This window comes from Rhinopithecus roxellana, chromosome 4 (genome assembly GCF_007565055.1).
Source record: "Rhinopithecus roxellana isolate Shanxi Qingling chromosome 4, ASM756505v1, whole genome shotgun sequence".
In the NCBI taxonomy this organism is placed as follows: Eukaryota; Metazoa; Chordata; class Mammalia; order Primates; family Cercopithecidae; genus Rhinopithecus; species Rhinopithecus roxellana.
This window is the reverse complement of record NC_044552.1, coordinates 43,682,059-43,697,883: the sequence shown is the minus strand read 5'-3', so window position 1 is coordinate 43,697,883 and position 15,825 is coordinate 43,682,059. Positions and strand designations below refer to the sequence as shown.

The 15,825-nt window shown below is 39.4% G+C and overlaps 2 protein-coding genes across 2 annotated transcripts; one reads left to right on the top strand and one right to left on the bottom strand.

Moving 5' to 3' along the window:
- Nucleotides 1–1,422: 1,422 nt before the first annotated feature.
- Nucleotides 1,423–3,975, bottom strand: LOC115897020 (translation initiation factor IF-2-like). The gene is made up of 2 exons (XM_030929585.1): nt 3,939–3,975; nt 1,423–3,837 (listed from the first exon to the last, which is right to left on the bottom strand). Exons 1-2 carry the CDS (start codon nt 3,973–3,975, stop codon nt 2,552–2,554), a joined length of 1,323 nt encoding a protein of 440 aa, XP_030785445.1. The 3' UTR covers nt 1,423–2,551.
- PTP4A1 (protein tyrosine phosphatase 4A1) lies at nt 2,417–14,116 on the top strand. Its single transcript, XM_010364276.2, has 6 exons — nt 2,417–3,125; nt 7,152–7,701; nt 9,250–9,342; nt 9,725–9,855; nt 10,090–10,164; nt 10,811–14,116. The coding sequence occupies exons 2-6, from the start codon at nt 7,597–7,599 to the stop codon at nt 10,926–10,928; spliced, it is 522 nt and encodes a 173-aa protein (XP_010362578.1). The 5' UTR covers nt 2,417–3,125; nt 7,152–7,596; the 3' UTR covers nt 10,929–14,116.
- Nucleotides 14,117–15,825: the final 1,709 nt, after the last annotated feature.

Below are 15,825 nucleotides of genomic sequence, written 5' to 3'. Positions count from 1 at the left end.
TTGGCTCTTATGTTTTAAATTGTCAGTAGAAAGTCCTGCCTATCGTGATGAGGTCAAGGACACATGTTTTGCTGAGAGAAGTAACTTCCAGCCGAGAATCTTGTTTAGCAGGAGGGAAAATCCTCTATATTAGAGCTTCTCCTGGAGCTCAGAGTAAGCACTGACTTTTAGAGGTGTTTTCTCACTTTTTGATGTCTGAAAGCACTATTTTCAAGTTTATTAGAGACCCACTTTAAAAAAGTACAGGTGCTAATGCTCTGAGTGCAAGTCTGTAAGGGTTAGTGAGTCCTCAAATCACAGGAGTCTCCTGACCAATGTTGGGATGTTCTACTGTTCTCCAAGAATTTGCAGCTTCAAAGTATTAAACTAAATACAGCAGACACCCTCAGCATAGCAGTGAACCACAGTGGCAGCTGACGAAGAAACAGAAACATTTAATGGACTGGTCAGCAAGACCACACTTACGTCTTGTTTAAAATGTGTCCTTTCCTTTGGAAGACTGAGGCAGGCAGATCTCTTGAGGTCAGGAGTTCAAAACCAACCTAGTCAACATGGGGTTTTCTAAAAGTACAAACAAATTAGCCAGGTGTGGTGGCAGGTGGCTGTAATCCCAGCTACTTGGGAGGCTGAGGCAGGAGAATCGCTGGAACCCAGGAGGCTGAGGTTGCAGCGAGCCAAGATCGTGACACTGCACTCCAACCTGGGCAACAGAGCAAGACTCCATCTCAAATAAATACATAAAATAAAATAAAGTGCGTCATTTCTCTCAACAGCAAAAGCCTTATTTTTTCATCCTTTAAATATATTACTTTCATTGTATGATAAGATGGTACCTTGTCTGAGAAGCTAAGACCCCCAGGCCAGTTGAGAATTTGAGAGGTTTCAGAACTTGATGAGCATAGTTGACTGGATACTTCATGTCAGCACTGCTTGTGGTAATTACAGGATCTGTGGATCACAAGGCTCACAACTTGTATCACAAGTTCTACAAGAAAATTGGCTAACACAGATTTGGCTCTGTTAATCATTTGCTGAGTTTATATCTTGTCCCACCAAATGTATTTTTTGAAATGCCATTACATGAAAAAGTTTCACTATTCCAATCATGTGTGTTTACCAACTTTTGGAGTAAGAGTGGCTGATTGAATATGTGCTTTTTAACTACACTATTATATACATTGGCCAAGCTTTTTATATTAACCCTATCCATGAAGTATCACCAATATTTTCTCCCAGTGTGAAATTAACATTTGTCAAAAGCCTTTTGCCATATAAAAGTTTTTAGTTCTTATATATGATGAAATCTGTCCCTTTTTTTACTTGAGTTCTCCAGCCTGCTTAGCTCTGCCCCTACCACCCAAGATTTTTTATAAGCTTTCTATATTTTTTTAGAATTTAAGATTTTAAAGTCTTTACTTTTTAAAATCATTTATTTGTAAAGGGACATATTTCTCAAGTGTGCTAGTTTCCCTTGATTTTAATGGATTAAAATGTGTCCTAGGTGAGTCATTTTCTTCAAAATGACGATTAGTTTTTGTTCCTTTGAAAGTCTGGCCCACGATTTTGTTTTTGTTTTTTGAAAGTTTTTATTTTACTTACAGTGTTAAGAAAGTTGAATAAATATACAACCAGAGTCTCTAAATAAATCCTAGGATGCTGCAGCGCACTGAGAGAGGACAAAATTTGATCCCTAAAGACCTCTCCAATCTCATACTCGGTGAAAATAACAAACAAAAGGCTTCAGTGTTAGTGGAAAACTGAGTTCTTCAAAAGCAGGTAAACGTCCTGTTTACTCCTTCCCCAGAGCTGAGGAGAAAGGGTTTTCAGATTATAAATAACAGAGTTGCCCTTGTATGGCACAGAACTGCGATAAGACTTTACTTCTGAGGGGCTTAAATAATGAAGTCAGTAAAAGAGGACTGACAACGAACATTAAAAAACGAACATAAAGAAGAGCTTTAGCTTTGACGCAAAGAATTACATCAGTGCTTGACAAAACCGAAGATTCTTAATTTCTCAAAACACTTTCTTTAAGCACTTCCTAACCTTTCATTATCTGAGACAACATATCAAGTGAGCAGCAGTACAAAGGATGCATGTGATTTCGAAATGCCACAATTGAGCCAACTGCAGTTGCATGCGTACGTAGTACAGAGGCGTGATCAAAAAAAGAATATAGGGAGCACAGGGCTTCGTCTGCATCAAAAGATACTCTCCCCATCTTCTATAGCATTAAGTTTTGCGAAGGTAAGTTTCTCCCCGCTTGAAAGCGCCCCCAGGGACAAGAATTCATCTTGACCAAGCCTAAGGCCGTGGCATGCAAGGTGTTGAGTCACCGGGTACAGCGGTCGTGCGACATAAATATTATTTGATGACGAATGTACTCGGGACCCAGGTGCCAAGGTAAACCACTGGCAAAGATGACCGTGGTTAAGGCAGTAGAAAATAGGGTCGACACCGAGACGCGGTTCCAGCCCTAGAGGGATTGCATTTTACGATTCAGGCAAACTTCGAGTCTCCTCATGTGACATGTGTGCACTCCTGGCTGGTTTTAATTATGAGAAAAGTGGTTTGCAGCAGGAGTTCTTCCAGTCGATAGATCGGAATCTCTCTCGCTCCCACCCCTTCTTAACCTCAGGCTTCCTGCATCCCGGAGTCCTCCCGGCAGCCCCTTCCCTCCCCCGCCCGAGGGATGCTCCGGTTCGGCGCTTAGCCATTCATCAACCGGTTCACACCGGCGGCGGCCGCCGCGGAGTGACGTCCGCGGGGGGCGGGTCTCCGCCCCCGCCTGTAGTCTCCCGGCCCGCGGTTCCAGGCCGCGATTGGTGGCTGGAGGGTTGCACGTCGCACCGGTTATAAAGGGGCGGGCTTGTGACGCAAGGGCGCCTCGGCGCGTGTATTGGCTCCTTCGGCTGCGGGCCGGCTCGGCTACGCGCTCTGCTCGGAGCCGCTCACTGCATGGTAGAGTCTGGTGCCCCCGCCGCCGCCTGCATCGCCACCACCGCCGCTCCGCCACGACCACCGCCGTCCTCCTGCCCTGCAGCCGCCACCACCGCCTGTGTCGCCGCCGCCTCGGGACCGGCTGTATGATTAGGCCACAATCTTCAATGAGTAAACATATTCCTGTGAGTAGCCGTCGCATCGTCGCCTCTCGGGTTGGGAATCCACGACCGGCCCTCCTATCCCTGCTGTCGCCTTTGTTCGGAGCCCGGCGTCTCCTCCAGGTTGCCCCGGGTTGCAGTTCCGGTGGGTCCCGGGTGGGAGCGGGCTGGTTACGGCCCTGTGGCCGGCCGATTGCGGCCGGCTGTGCGGAGGCAGACGCCGGGCCCCTCGGGGCTGCAGGGTGGCGGTTGACCGCCGGAGGCACAGGCTTTTGAGTCCCTCCCGAGCCCGGGGCGACGGGGGCGGCGCGGTCCGGCTTGCGCGGCGGCCGGGGGTAATTTCGGCTTCCGCAGCGGGTCGGGTGGGTGGCACAAAAGCCGCTTTGTGACCGCCGCCTCCGCCCTTGGCCCTTTGGTCTGGCGCGACCCGTCCGGGCATGGCAGGCTCCGCGGCGTCCCGGGGCCTCTTTGTTCGGCCGGAGGAGAGTGGCTGTACTGGGAGCGGGAGACGTGGCCCGGGGTGGGGCGAGGGTTGCGCGTGTCACTGCGGAGCCGGATACGGGGAGGGCGCGGCGGTGGCGGGTTCGCCCCCAGATCCGGGCGGGCGTGGGGTAGGCGGGACAGCCTGGCACGGGTGGTAACGATCTGGTCCCAGAGCTTCTCGGAGCTCCGGGGTGGGCGCGGGACAACCACTGGGTGCAGCTACACCCCTGTGCTCGACGGCCGGGACCCGAGCCTCAGACAAAATGGCCTCGGCGCCCGCGCCTGACTGAAGGCGCGGCGCGAACCCGTGATTGCGGCGCGGAGAGGGGGCGCAGCGGGCGTGCTCGGGCGCACACAGCCGCGTGCGCGGGGCGGCGGCCCTCGGGGGCATTCCGCGTGTTGCACCCCTGCCCGGGCCAGAGAGGGGTTCTGCTAGGTGAGAACTTCGGCCCTCCGCCCCGCCCTCCTCCCAGGCTCCACCTGGTAATTCGAGCTGTTCCGGATTTATCGCCCCACCTCGGGCTCGTGATAATGGGAACAAGTCTAGTCTTGTCCTTTCTCTGGGCCAGTCGTGGAGAAATGGCCTGGGTCGGAGCGTCTTGGAAACTGACAGGGCTACTGTTAGTTACACTGACGCGAAGGACTTCCCGTCCGGGCACCAGCATACATTTCCCCTGCCAATTTTGGAAGGGCCCTGGATGGCGCCTTTTAATCGGGGACTGTTTAGAACTGTTCCTGAACTCTGTGGTGTAATATGTTGTTGCCTCTTATTGGTTTGTGGCAGCAGTAGCCAACCACAGCCAGAATTCTGAGGGTTTTTTATCTTCTGGCCGCGGAGCCCCCTACCAGTCCACGAGTATTAAGTGATTTACACTACGATTGGAACCGTTGACCTGCTCGACATCCAGATCCTGAGGCAGTGCTTCCTGTTAGTCAGTTGAAAACTAGATCATTCCCAAGAGTGAGCAGCATTTTACTCATGCTTTCTTAGGTGCTCTAAGACCTAAGTAGATGTAGACAGACTATTCAAGGAATTATTTGGCAAGAGTTACACACATTAATTGGCTTGACTCTGCAGTATAATAGTGACTTAAGCTTCTGCACAGAGATTGCTCTTTCTTCCTCTCCCTTCTTATATATGATTGTGATTGTAATGCAACTGATATGTGGGAGGGAAAAATTCCCCATCATGGATAGTTCTTCCTGTGGCTAGGATATTGGGAATGGAGGAGTGTCTTGGGCGGAACAGAAAGCTATGGGTCGTCACCACTGCTTTAACAGACAAGACCCCCAGCCACTAGGTGGCTCCACTCAGTGAAACTAACCAGTTCAGGAAAGGAATTCTTTTTTTTTCTTTTTTTTCTTTTTTTTCTTTTTTTTTTTTTTTTTTTTGTGAGACGGAGTCTGGCTCTGTCGCCCAGGCTGGAGTGCGGTGGCCGGATCTCAGCTCACTGCAAGCTCCGCCTCCCAGGTTCAGGCCATTCTCCTGCCTCCGCCTCCCAAGTAGCTGGGACTACAGGCGCCCGCCTCGTCGCCCGGCTAGTTTTTTGTATTCTTTAGTAGAGACGGGGTTTCACCGTATTAGCCAGGATGGTCTCGATCTCCTGACCTTGTGATCCGCCCGTCTCGGCCTCCCAAAGTGCTGGGATTACAGGCTTGAGCCACCGCGCCCAGCCGGGAATTCTTAATATAGTGCTTTCTCTGCTTCCTGATGAAAGTGCTTACTTACATGAAGGGATATGGCCCGACTAGGTTGTAGCCAACAGGAGTTTTAGCTGTTAAATATGGAAATAGTGGTGTGAAATACTATCTCAAATCAGCTTTTAATTGAAAAGTAATACCTGGAAATTAGAATACTCTGTTGAGTCATTATAAAGCTTTTAAAGATCATTGTATGTCATTGGGAAAGTGTACAGAGGTAGTATTTAGAACTTGGGGTGAAAGTATAATGAAATTACTTTCAGATTGCTAGTCTCTCTTCACTGTAACTGTGATGTCTTTGTAATTTAGACACTTAATTTTTTAACCCAGCTGACCAAGTAGGGGGAGTAACCTCTGAGGGCTTGTTTGAATAAACTTGTGACAATGAAAGTTACCTTTCTTATGGGACCTTTTGATAAATGACCGTTAATGCTATTTCTGTGTTTTACCAGAAAAGTAGACTGGGTTTTTGACTTGATGTTTTCTGCAGTAATCATCATAAGAATTATTCTTAAAATTTAGCAAAGTTCTAGAAACTATAACTAGCATGGGACTATTTAAAGGTGTAAAATGGAAATGGGAGCAGGTCGTTTGAATTTTAATTTTAAGACTTCAAATGCTTACATTTAAGCGTAGAAACTAATGGAACCTTTTGTTAAAACTTTTTTGGGGATGAGAGTATACATGAAGTGCTTTAGGCAGTGGCTATGAATTACTGGTCTTGTTAACCTGTTATTAATACTTTCCTTAGTGCCCTCTTTACTCCCAAGTACACGGGTACCTTATAAACTATTTGGAAGAAGACTAATTATTAACATCAGTGTCTTCCATGGACATATTTTAAAACTATCCTGTGACTATTGGTTTAATGTTTGATATTGGCATAAAATGATTTAGTTCTTAAGGGGGAACTTAGAGAAAATATAAATACATTCATATTTGTTTATATTTATTGGTTACAGTAGTTACTTTGCTTTTGAGACCACTTCCACATTCAACATCCCTTTGTCCCCCTTCTCTGAGTTGGATTTCAGTTTTGAGTTGTATATGTGACATTTTGGTTTTAAAATACAAAAGAACACTATTAAAATTATGAATATTTTCTTTATAGTTATAAATGAGAGTTCCTTCTTTTAAACTCATAAGCATACATTCTTATATTTCGTATAACAAGTTGATTTTCAGGGACTCATTTTTCTCGTCTTCAGTTTAATGGGAATGATAACAGATTGTTAAGGATAAAATGAGATTGTAAATATAGACACACTTAAATCATTCTAAGAAAAGGATATAAAAGCATAAAGTTGGAAAGGAACTTAAGATGTTTCAGTTTATGAGTTAAGTAAATTATGCAAGACTAATAACTTCAGAGTTATCTGGAGTTTGTATTAATGTGTAAAAATGTTTTCATTAGTTGGAAAAATCAACATAAAGTTGTGTATGTAATTACAAAGTTAAAGAAAACAACTATCAAAAGGAATAATTAATAGAATCATAATTATATGTTATATATAGATATAGAGAGAGAATATAACTATATAGAATATGTATGAATATGTATATATATGAGTATGTATATGAATTTCACAAAAATGTAACAATGGGCTTTTTTTTTTTTTTTCTGAGGAATCTTAGTAATAGATCATGGATTTCAGTTTAATCTATCTGACTGCTTGTTTTATGCTGATTGATTTAATCTGTACTCACCCCTTGAGTTTTGCGATTTAAGTAAAGGTTGAAGAAGTGGCTCAGGCCCTGCTTTAGAAAGATAGTTCTGTACTTAAATAGTGTAAAACCCTAATATATTTCTTTTGAATTGGAAAATAACTTATTCTCTCTTTCTTTCTGTCTTTTTCTTTTAAACAGCAATTCTGTGGTGTTCTTGGTCACACATTTATGGAGTTTCTGAAGGGCAGTGGAGATTACTGCCAGGCACAGCACGACCTCTATGCAGACAAGTGAACTGTAGAAACTGATTACTACTCCACCAAGAAGCCCCCATAAGAGTGGTTATCCTGGACACAGAAGTGTTGAATTGAAATCCACAGAGCATTTTACGAGAGTTCTGACCTGGATGGGGTAAACCTCAGTGCACTTCTTTTCTGTTGGCCTCAGTATTACTGGATTGAAGAATTGCTGCTTCTTGTTAGGAGGTTCATTTCATTTATCATTACTTACAACTTCATACTCAAGCACTGAGAATTTCAAGTGGAGTATATTGAAGTAGACTTCAGTTTCTTTGCATCATTTCTGTATTCGATTTTTTTTAATTATTTCATAACCCTATTGAGTGTTTTTTAACTAAATTAACATGGCTCGAATGAACCGCCCAGCTCCTGTGGAAGTCACATACAAGAACATGAGATTTCTTATTACACACAATCCAACCAATGCGACCTTAAACAAATTTATAGAGGTAAGATTTGATATGTTTTAGTAGCTTAAATTGATTGCAATATAATAGTGGAGCTTATAGCTAACAAAATAAATAGTACTTTGGAAAATATGAGATGGTATACCTACAATTCCAGTTCCCAGAAATGTCAATGTCTTCTATAGGTTAGAGGTATATTTATACATTTTGAGAAGGGCATGTGCTTGAGTTCATAATTCTTGCACCTGAGTTTGCTTAAATTGATATGTGGACAGTAAAACAGTATAACTCTTACTTATCTTGTAAGAAATTTGCATGGGAAAGGTTGCCATTTATGGATTTTTTATATCCCATTTATGGATTTTTTATATATCTGCTTAACCTAATGACTAATGCCATAAACCAAAGTTGGTTGGTCTTGGACCCCATTTGATGCTTAGAATCCCTCAACTACAAATTCTGTTCCTTCCTAATGGTAGCTATGTAGCCAAAACTACCTGCCTCTTTTTACTAGGAGAAAGGAATTAAATGCTGAATAATGTATCAGGATGTGCACACTTTTACCTTATAAATACCTACAGTTGTTAAGAAACAGCAAATAGGCCTCTCAGAAGATGTGGAAATACTTTTTTTTTTTTTTTTTTTTTGAGACGGAGTTTCGTTCTGTCACTCAGGCTGGAGTGCAGTGGCATGATCTCAGCTCACTGCAACCTCTGCGTCCCGGGTTTAAGCAATTCTCCTGCCTCAGCCTCCTGAGTAGCTGGTGAGGGAGGGGGGTACTACAGGCGTGCACCACTTTGCCCAGCTAATTTTTGTATTTTTAGACAGAGTTTCACCATGTTGGCCAGGCTGGTCTCAAACTCCTGACCTCAGGTGATCCACCCACCTCATCCTCTCAAAGTGCTGGGATTACAGGTGTGAGCCCCCACGCCTGGCTGGGAAATACTTTAATGGTGCTTTAATTTTTATTACCATATGTTTTATTTATGTGTATATATATAATATATAATTTTTGTTACTATATGTGTGTGTGTGTGTGTGTGTATAATGTCAGGAGAGTTATAATTAGTAATAATGCATTTTGAAGTCTATAGTTTTAAATGGTATGTGGGCTTTTTTACTGTATTTAAGACTTCATTCTATGTACTTCAAATGAGTAAAGTTTAAGGAGGGAGTATAATTGAGTCAAGTCAGATTACTCAATTAGTTATAAATAATGCCTTTAGTTATATTTACCTTTGTCTGCATTGCTGCTAGCCCCTTTTAGTTAATGTTTTATCCCAATCCGGTATTACCATGACTATAAACAACTTCAGTGTATGAAGGGGGCATACCATTTTAAAAAAAGAAAGAAAACTTCTCCAGTTTATTAAAAATATGTATGGTATTTAGAACTTTTCTTTTTACATTCTAGCATTGTCATTTAAAACAAAATTTGCTTTTGTGTTAAACATAAATATATTCTATCATTATTTAAATGATTTTCTGTTAACCAGCATACTTACTGATCAGAGATGATCAGAATATAAAATGTTGAGTAATAGTGATGTGGTTAAACATTAAGATTATTTTAATGTATGTTTTATCCAGGAACTTAAGAAATATGGAGTTACCACAATAGTAAGAGTGTGTGAAGCAACTTATGACACTACTCTTGTGGAGAAAGAAGGTATCCATGTTCTTGTAAGTATTTAACAGTTCCTATGTTTTTATGGTGCTATGCTACAAAAGTTTATTCAAATAGTAAATTCAAATATCTATTTAAGTCATAAATAGACCTCAAAAAGCTAAAAAAAAAAATTATATTATTGTGCAGAATCGTAATTTCTAAATAAAAGTGAAAAGCAAAGCAAGGATTTGAAGTTGTGAAACATTTTTGTAAAGATTGAGCATTTAGTCACATTTGGTGGACAACAAGATTTAGTAAGATGTGATTAAACATTAAAATGAGAATGCTTTTGAAAACATTTGCATGTTAGAAATTTAGAATTATTACTACAGTGTTTATATTAATGATCTATTTTAGATATTTAATTTTTAATATTTAAATATTCTTTTGACTTAGGATTGGCCTTTTGATGATGGTGCACCACCATCCAACCAGATTGTTGATGACTGGTTAAGTCTTGTAAAAATTAAGTTTCGTGAAGAACCTGGTTGTTGTATTGCTGTTCATTGCGTTGCAGGCCTTGGGAGGTAAATGAATTTATCAATTTGATTCTATGTAAAAGTCTGGGTTGATAATGAAAATACGGAAACTTGAAACATCCTTATAGTTTTTTAAATATAAAGTCAACGTTTGTCATAGGTATTACTTAAACAGGAAGGGTGGTAGATAATGATACTTCTGAGTTGGGGAGTGTTTGGAGAAATAAATTTATGAAGATTTGATTTTGAAAAAAGTATTTATTAAAATTCTCGCCTTACCAGAGCTCCAGTACTTGTTGCCCTAGCATTAATTGAAGGTGGAATGAAATACGAAGATGCAGTACAATTCATAAGACAGTAAGTAATGGATTCTCTTTTCATTTCCTTGTTGAATGTCAGTGAGTAAATCAAGATACTACATTCTTTTTTGCATTTCATGCAGATGCTTATATTATTAAGATTCTAATCCAACAAGAGTTTTTGAATTATTGTTTTGCTTTAAATACTTGATTGAATATGTTGGTGGTTATTTTGTATTTTTATTGAGGTATAATTAAGATACAATTAAAGATACAATAAAATGCACAGGTCTCTAAAGGAGACCAGTTGACAATAACAGTCAAATTAACCATCCAATACAGCACCGAATATTTTGAGTGCTCTAGAATATGCTTTTGTGGCTTTTGTAGTCATCTTCACTGCTACCAGAGGCAACTTCTGACTTCACTATAAATTAGTTTTGTCTTTTCTTGGACTTACATATAAATGGATTTGTGAGTTGACTATTATAACTAATACTCAAAAGAAGATATATAGAAAATTAACTTTATTATTTTTTCCATTTGCACTGATGTGCCTGTTCATATTCATTTCTGCATCAGGTCACAGCCTAATTAATCAAAAGATAAATTGCCACAAGAACGGTGATGGTTGTCCATAAGACACTAAATATTACTGTAGGGGGCTTTTGCCTTCTTTCATATTTTTTTTTTTCCCCTCCCAGAAAGCGGCGTGGAGCTTTTAACAGCAAGCAACTTTTGTATTTGGAGAAGTATCGTCCTAAAATGCGGCTGCGTTTCAAAGATTCCAACGGTCATAGAAACAACTGTTGCATTCAATAAAATGGGGTGCCTAATGCTATTGGAAGTGGAACTTGAGATAGGGTCTAATTTGTTATACCTATTAGCCAACATGTTGGCTTAGTGAGTAAGTCTAATGAAGCTTCCATAGGAGTATTGAAAGGCAGTTTTACCAGGCCACAAGCTAGACAGATTTGGCAACCTCTGTATTTGGGTTACAGTCAACCTATTTGGATACTTGGCAAAAGATTCTTGCTGTCAGCGTATAAAATGTGCTTGTCATTTGTATCAATTGACCTTTCCCAAAATCATGCATTATTGAGTTATGACTTGTTTAAATCTATTCCCATGCCAGAATCTTATCAATACATAAGAAATTTAGGAAGATTAGGTGCCAAAATACCCAGCACAATACTTGTATATTTTTAGTACCATACAGAACTAAAATCCCAGGAACTATGAACACTCTAGACCTTATGTGGTTTATTCCTTCACTCATTTCAAACATTGAAAGTAGGGCTTACATGGTTATTTGCCTGCTCACTTTATGTTTACATCTCCCACATTCATACCAGTATACATCAGGTTTGCTTAACCATTGATTTTTTTTTTTTTTTTTTACCAAGTCTTACAGTGATTATTTAATGTGTTTCTATAAATCTCACTTTGTGCTGTTATTTAAAAAACCTCCATTTTGAAAATCTACATTGTACAGAAGCACATGTCTTTAATGTCTTCAGACAAAAAAAGCCTTACATTAATTTAATGTTTGCACTCTGAGGTGCAACTTAACAGGGAGGGCCTGAGAAAAGACTGGGAGGGGGCTATTAATTATTTTTAGCAAAATGTTGCCTTTGTCTTGTGCAGAACATGTAGAATATGCTCTTTAATTTAGTAAAATATTTTTTTAAAAGGTAGAGATGCTTTGTTATTATAATCAGAAACTTCCTGAAATTCTTGTAATTTTTCTTCCATACTTATCAGAAGCGTGTTTACCAACTTATTTTTGTTTGGAAGTGTGATTTTTTTTTTTTTTTTCCTTCCCAACCTCTCTTGCAAAAAAAGAAGTGGGTTTCTGCTAATGAATTGAGCAGACATCTAATATTTTATATGCCTTTTGAGCTGTGTAACTTAATATTTGGATACTTGATAATTTGTTTTATTATGTAATTGATAAAATGGTGATGTGTATTAATGTTAGTTCAACCATATATTTATACTGTCTGGGGATGTGTGGTTATAGTTCTGTGGGAGAAATAATTTTGTCAGTGTTCACCAGCTTGTAAAAACTTAGTGCAAGAGCTGAAACATCTAAATAAATAATGACATGCATTTATCATCATTGAGATTGTTTTGCTTAAAATTAACTTATTTTGTAGAAAACAAATGAATTGCACTTCACTTAATATGTGTCCTCATCTTTTTACAAATAAATGAAGGATTATAAATGATGTCAGCATTTTAGTAAGCTTTTAGACAAAATTTGTTAGGGTCATTCATGAAAACTTTAATACTAAAAGCACTTTCCATTATATACTTTTTAAAGGTCTAGATAATTTTGAACCAATTTGTTATTGTGTACTGAGGAGAAATAATGTATAGTAGAGAAGGACAGCCTTGGTTTCTAAAGCTCAGTTCCACTAGTTCCATGGTTTTGTGCAACTTCTGAGCCTCAGTTTTCTCCTTTGCAAATTAATAATTACATACGATTTTGAAATTAATTTAAATGTTAGTATTTGGTACATGAAGGCTTACTGTTAAGTTTCCTTTAATGATCCAAAATAATCCCTTTGATAGTTCATGTTAATCTAAATCTAGATGTCTTTGTCTAATTTTTTTGGAATAGCAGTTATAAATGTAAAGGACTCCAAGTTTAAGTAAAAAGTGATACTCTACCTTGTGTGTCAAAGAATTTAGTTCCACCTCTTCATACCAGTTTAACACTTAATATATTCCATTGAATTTTAGACAGGCAAAAGGAAGAACAGGGGCCTCTGGAGGCCCTTGGTTATTTAAATCTTGGATTATTTGTGATGATAATCACAAATTTTTGGCTGTATAATCTGATTTTTTTTTTTAAGGAAATAAAGCCTAGTCTTGATGAGAAAATAATTTTATATCATTAATTACTAGATGTTAAACTATTACCACACAGCCCATAAAACAGCATTTGTGTTTATTGAGAGAGAGGATGTGCCATCATGATTAATGAAGAATATCTTTTGAGTTTGAAAACAAATTAATTTGCAGTGTTTGGATTGTATATATGGTGCTAAAAATAAATTAATTTACTTTATAAACCTTATCTGTACATTATACGATGTGATGAAATTTGCTTTTTATCCAAATATTTTGTATCTTGTAAATATGACTAATTATAGGAATGCCTATAATACATCTTAGATTCCTTATATCTAATACGAATTCAAAGAGTTATGAGTTGAAGTCTTGAATGCAAGAAACTATCTGATGGTGTTCTAAAATTTGGTTAGTTGAGTTTGGATGGGATGATGTAAATAGAGACTAGTTGCCTAGGCTTATCTATGAAAACCATAATGTTGCTGATGTAAGTAATGCAGTTACTGAATCATAAGAAAATGCCATCTCTTTTTAGTTGAAAGAAAACTCTGGAAGTAGGTGCCATTGGTCATTCTGCAGTGCACTGCAACCATTGTTTCCCCTAGTGCCCTCTTTTCCCTAGGGCATTGCTCTCCTATTCCCACACCTTAACACAGCTCTATACCTAGAAGCAGCCAGCCCAGGCATGCAGTCACATTTAATCACATCCCCCTTCTAGAGTGCTTCAAAATGATGTAGTCCCTCAACTTGGCTAGAGAATCTCAATTTCTTGAAATCTATTTTTTAAATGTCATATTCATCTGGTAAATATTTACTGTTTGCCAGGCATTTAAGAGTATGGCAAAGAACATGAAAGATGGTGTCACCACATTTTGGTCACCAATGAGTACCCCACCCCTTGCCATGATTAAGAGAGAATGCTTTCTATTGGAGTTTCAAGAAATATAATTTGAGAATACTTTAAAGGGAAGTGGAAGTATAAGTGAATGATACTTTTCTTTTACATGTAAACAATGAAGTTACTTTAAATACATGAAGTAGTGTCTGCCGTACATGTTTATATTCTACATTCTTGCTTCCTTAAATTAATGTTTGTGTGTATATATGTGCCTCACACCTGAATTGAAAATTAAAGACTGGTTTAAAAGTGACACTTAATGTTTCTCCATTACATTTGGGGTAACCAGCCTAAGTGGAATCTTGGAAGGAGAGTAAGGGAAAGGTTGTATTTGCCTTCAATGAATTAAACCAGTGATATGTGTTAACATATGAATGAAAGGACCGATGGTGATTTTACAATTATATATATTGCCACAGTAACCAGTTAATATACTTAAATTGATAGCTACCATTTATTAATGATTTTATTTTCAGGTAATTCTTATAATTTGATTCCCTTCTAACAGTGTTGTCCCAATTTTATAGTAAGGGATTTGGGCCTCCAGCTAGGGGACTAGCTAATAAGTGGTAGAAGTCAGGGATTCAAACCTGTGTTTGAGCCTGTCCACTACACCACACAGTTATGTAAATAAATATGCATGACTTTTTTTGTTTTGAGATGGAGTTTCACTCTTGTTGCCCAGGCTGGAGTTTAATGGCCCGATCTCGGCTCACTGCAACCTCCACCTCCCGGGTTCAAGTGATTCTCCTGCTTCAGCCTCCCGAGTGCTGGGATTACAGGCATGCACCACCACACTTGACCAATTTTGTGTTTTTAGTACAGGAATTTAGTATTTTTAGGAGAAACCTAACTGACAGAAGGCAAAAGGGGATTTAGAGTGTCTCACATGGTGATTAAAAGCTTGACTACGAAATCATACATGTCACTTAACTCAGAAATGCAATTCTATCACGTGCTGAAAGGCCAGAACTACACAGAATTAATCACCTCCACCTCAGGGTTTAAAAGAGTACATCCACAGCTTTAAGCTTATACACCTCAATTGACCTTAAGGAAATTGATATTTCATATACAGCACAGAACAATTAGATGCTTACAATGATTGACAATAGTCATCAAGAGTATAAACCATTAAGTTTGGTTGTGTGTGTGTGTGTGTTTAGGTTTGTACTGCATTTACTTTTTTTTTTTTTTTTGAGACAGGGTCTCACTTGTCACCCAGGCTGGAGTGCAGTGGTACAATCTTGGCTCACTGCATCTTCAACCACCTGGGTTCAAGCGATACTCCTCCCTCAGCCTCCTGAGTAGCTGGGACTACAGGCATGCACCACCACACCTGGCTAATTTTTGTATTTTTAGTAGAAAATGGGTTACTCCATGTTGCCCAGGCTGGTCTCAAACTCCAGAGCTCAAGTGATCTGCCTGCCTTGGCCTCCCAAAGTGCTAGAATTACAGGAGTGAGCCACTGTGCTCAGCCAAGTTTTTTTTTTTTTTTTTTTTTTTTAAGTAGAGATGGGGTTTCAACGTGTTAGCCAGGGTGGTCTCGATCTCCTGACCTCGTGATCCAACCGCCTTGGCCTTCCAAAGTGCTGGGATTACAGGCGTGAGCCACCGTGCCCGGCCCTTTTTGTGGTTTTTAAGGCAAGGAATTTCATAATCAAATATTTTCAAGGGATATTCTTAGATATATTAGAGAAATGGTCTCATGAATAAGTTTGGCAAACACTGGGCTAACTTAAACATTATTTACTGCAATACTAGAGCCTTTAATATGCAGGTGTGAATTTTTAATCTTTCCAAGAGAACAATGTTGTATTTATCCATTGTATCAATCAGTGTCCCAGAAGAAGACAGATTGTTCACTCACAGTGGATAATTAAGCATTTAATAGAGAAACAAGAAAAAAAGAATTTCAGGCCAATATCCCTGATGAACATTGATGTAAAAATCCTCAATAAA

Excerpts from the sequence above, each read along its gene's own strand:
- LOC115897020 (XM_030929585.1), bottom strand. The coding sequence starts at position 3,975 with ATGCCCCCGAGGGCCGCCGCCCCGCGCACGCGGCTGT. Across the intron at positions 3,838-3,938 it reads CGCCCCGCGCACGCGGCTGT|GCTCGGGTCCCGGCCGTCGA; the intron begins GTGCGCCCGAGC and ends ATTTTGTCTGAG.
- PTP4A1 (XM_010364276.2), top strand. The coding sequence starts at position 7,597 with ATGGCTCGAATGAACCGCCCAGCTCCTGTGGAAGTCACATACAAGAAC. Across the intron at positions 7,702-9,249 it reads CCTTAAACAAATTTATAGAG|GAACTTAAGAAATATGGAGT; the intron begins GTAAGATTTGAT and ends TGTTTTATCCAG. Across the intron at positions 10,165-10,810 it reads GCAGTACAATTCATAAGACA|AAAGCGGCGTGGAGCTTTTA; the intron begins GTAAGTAATGGA and ends TTCCCCTCCCAG.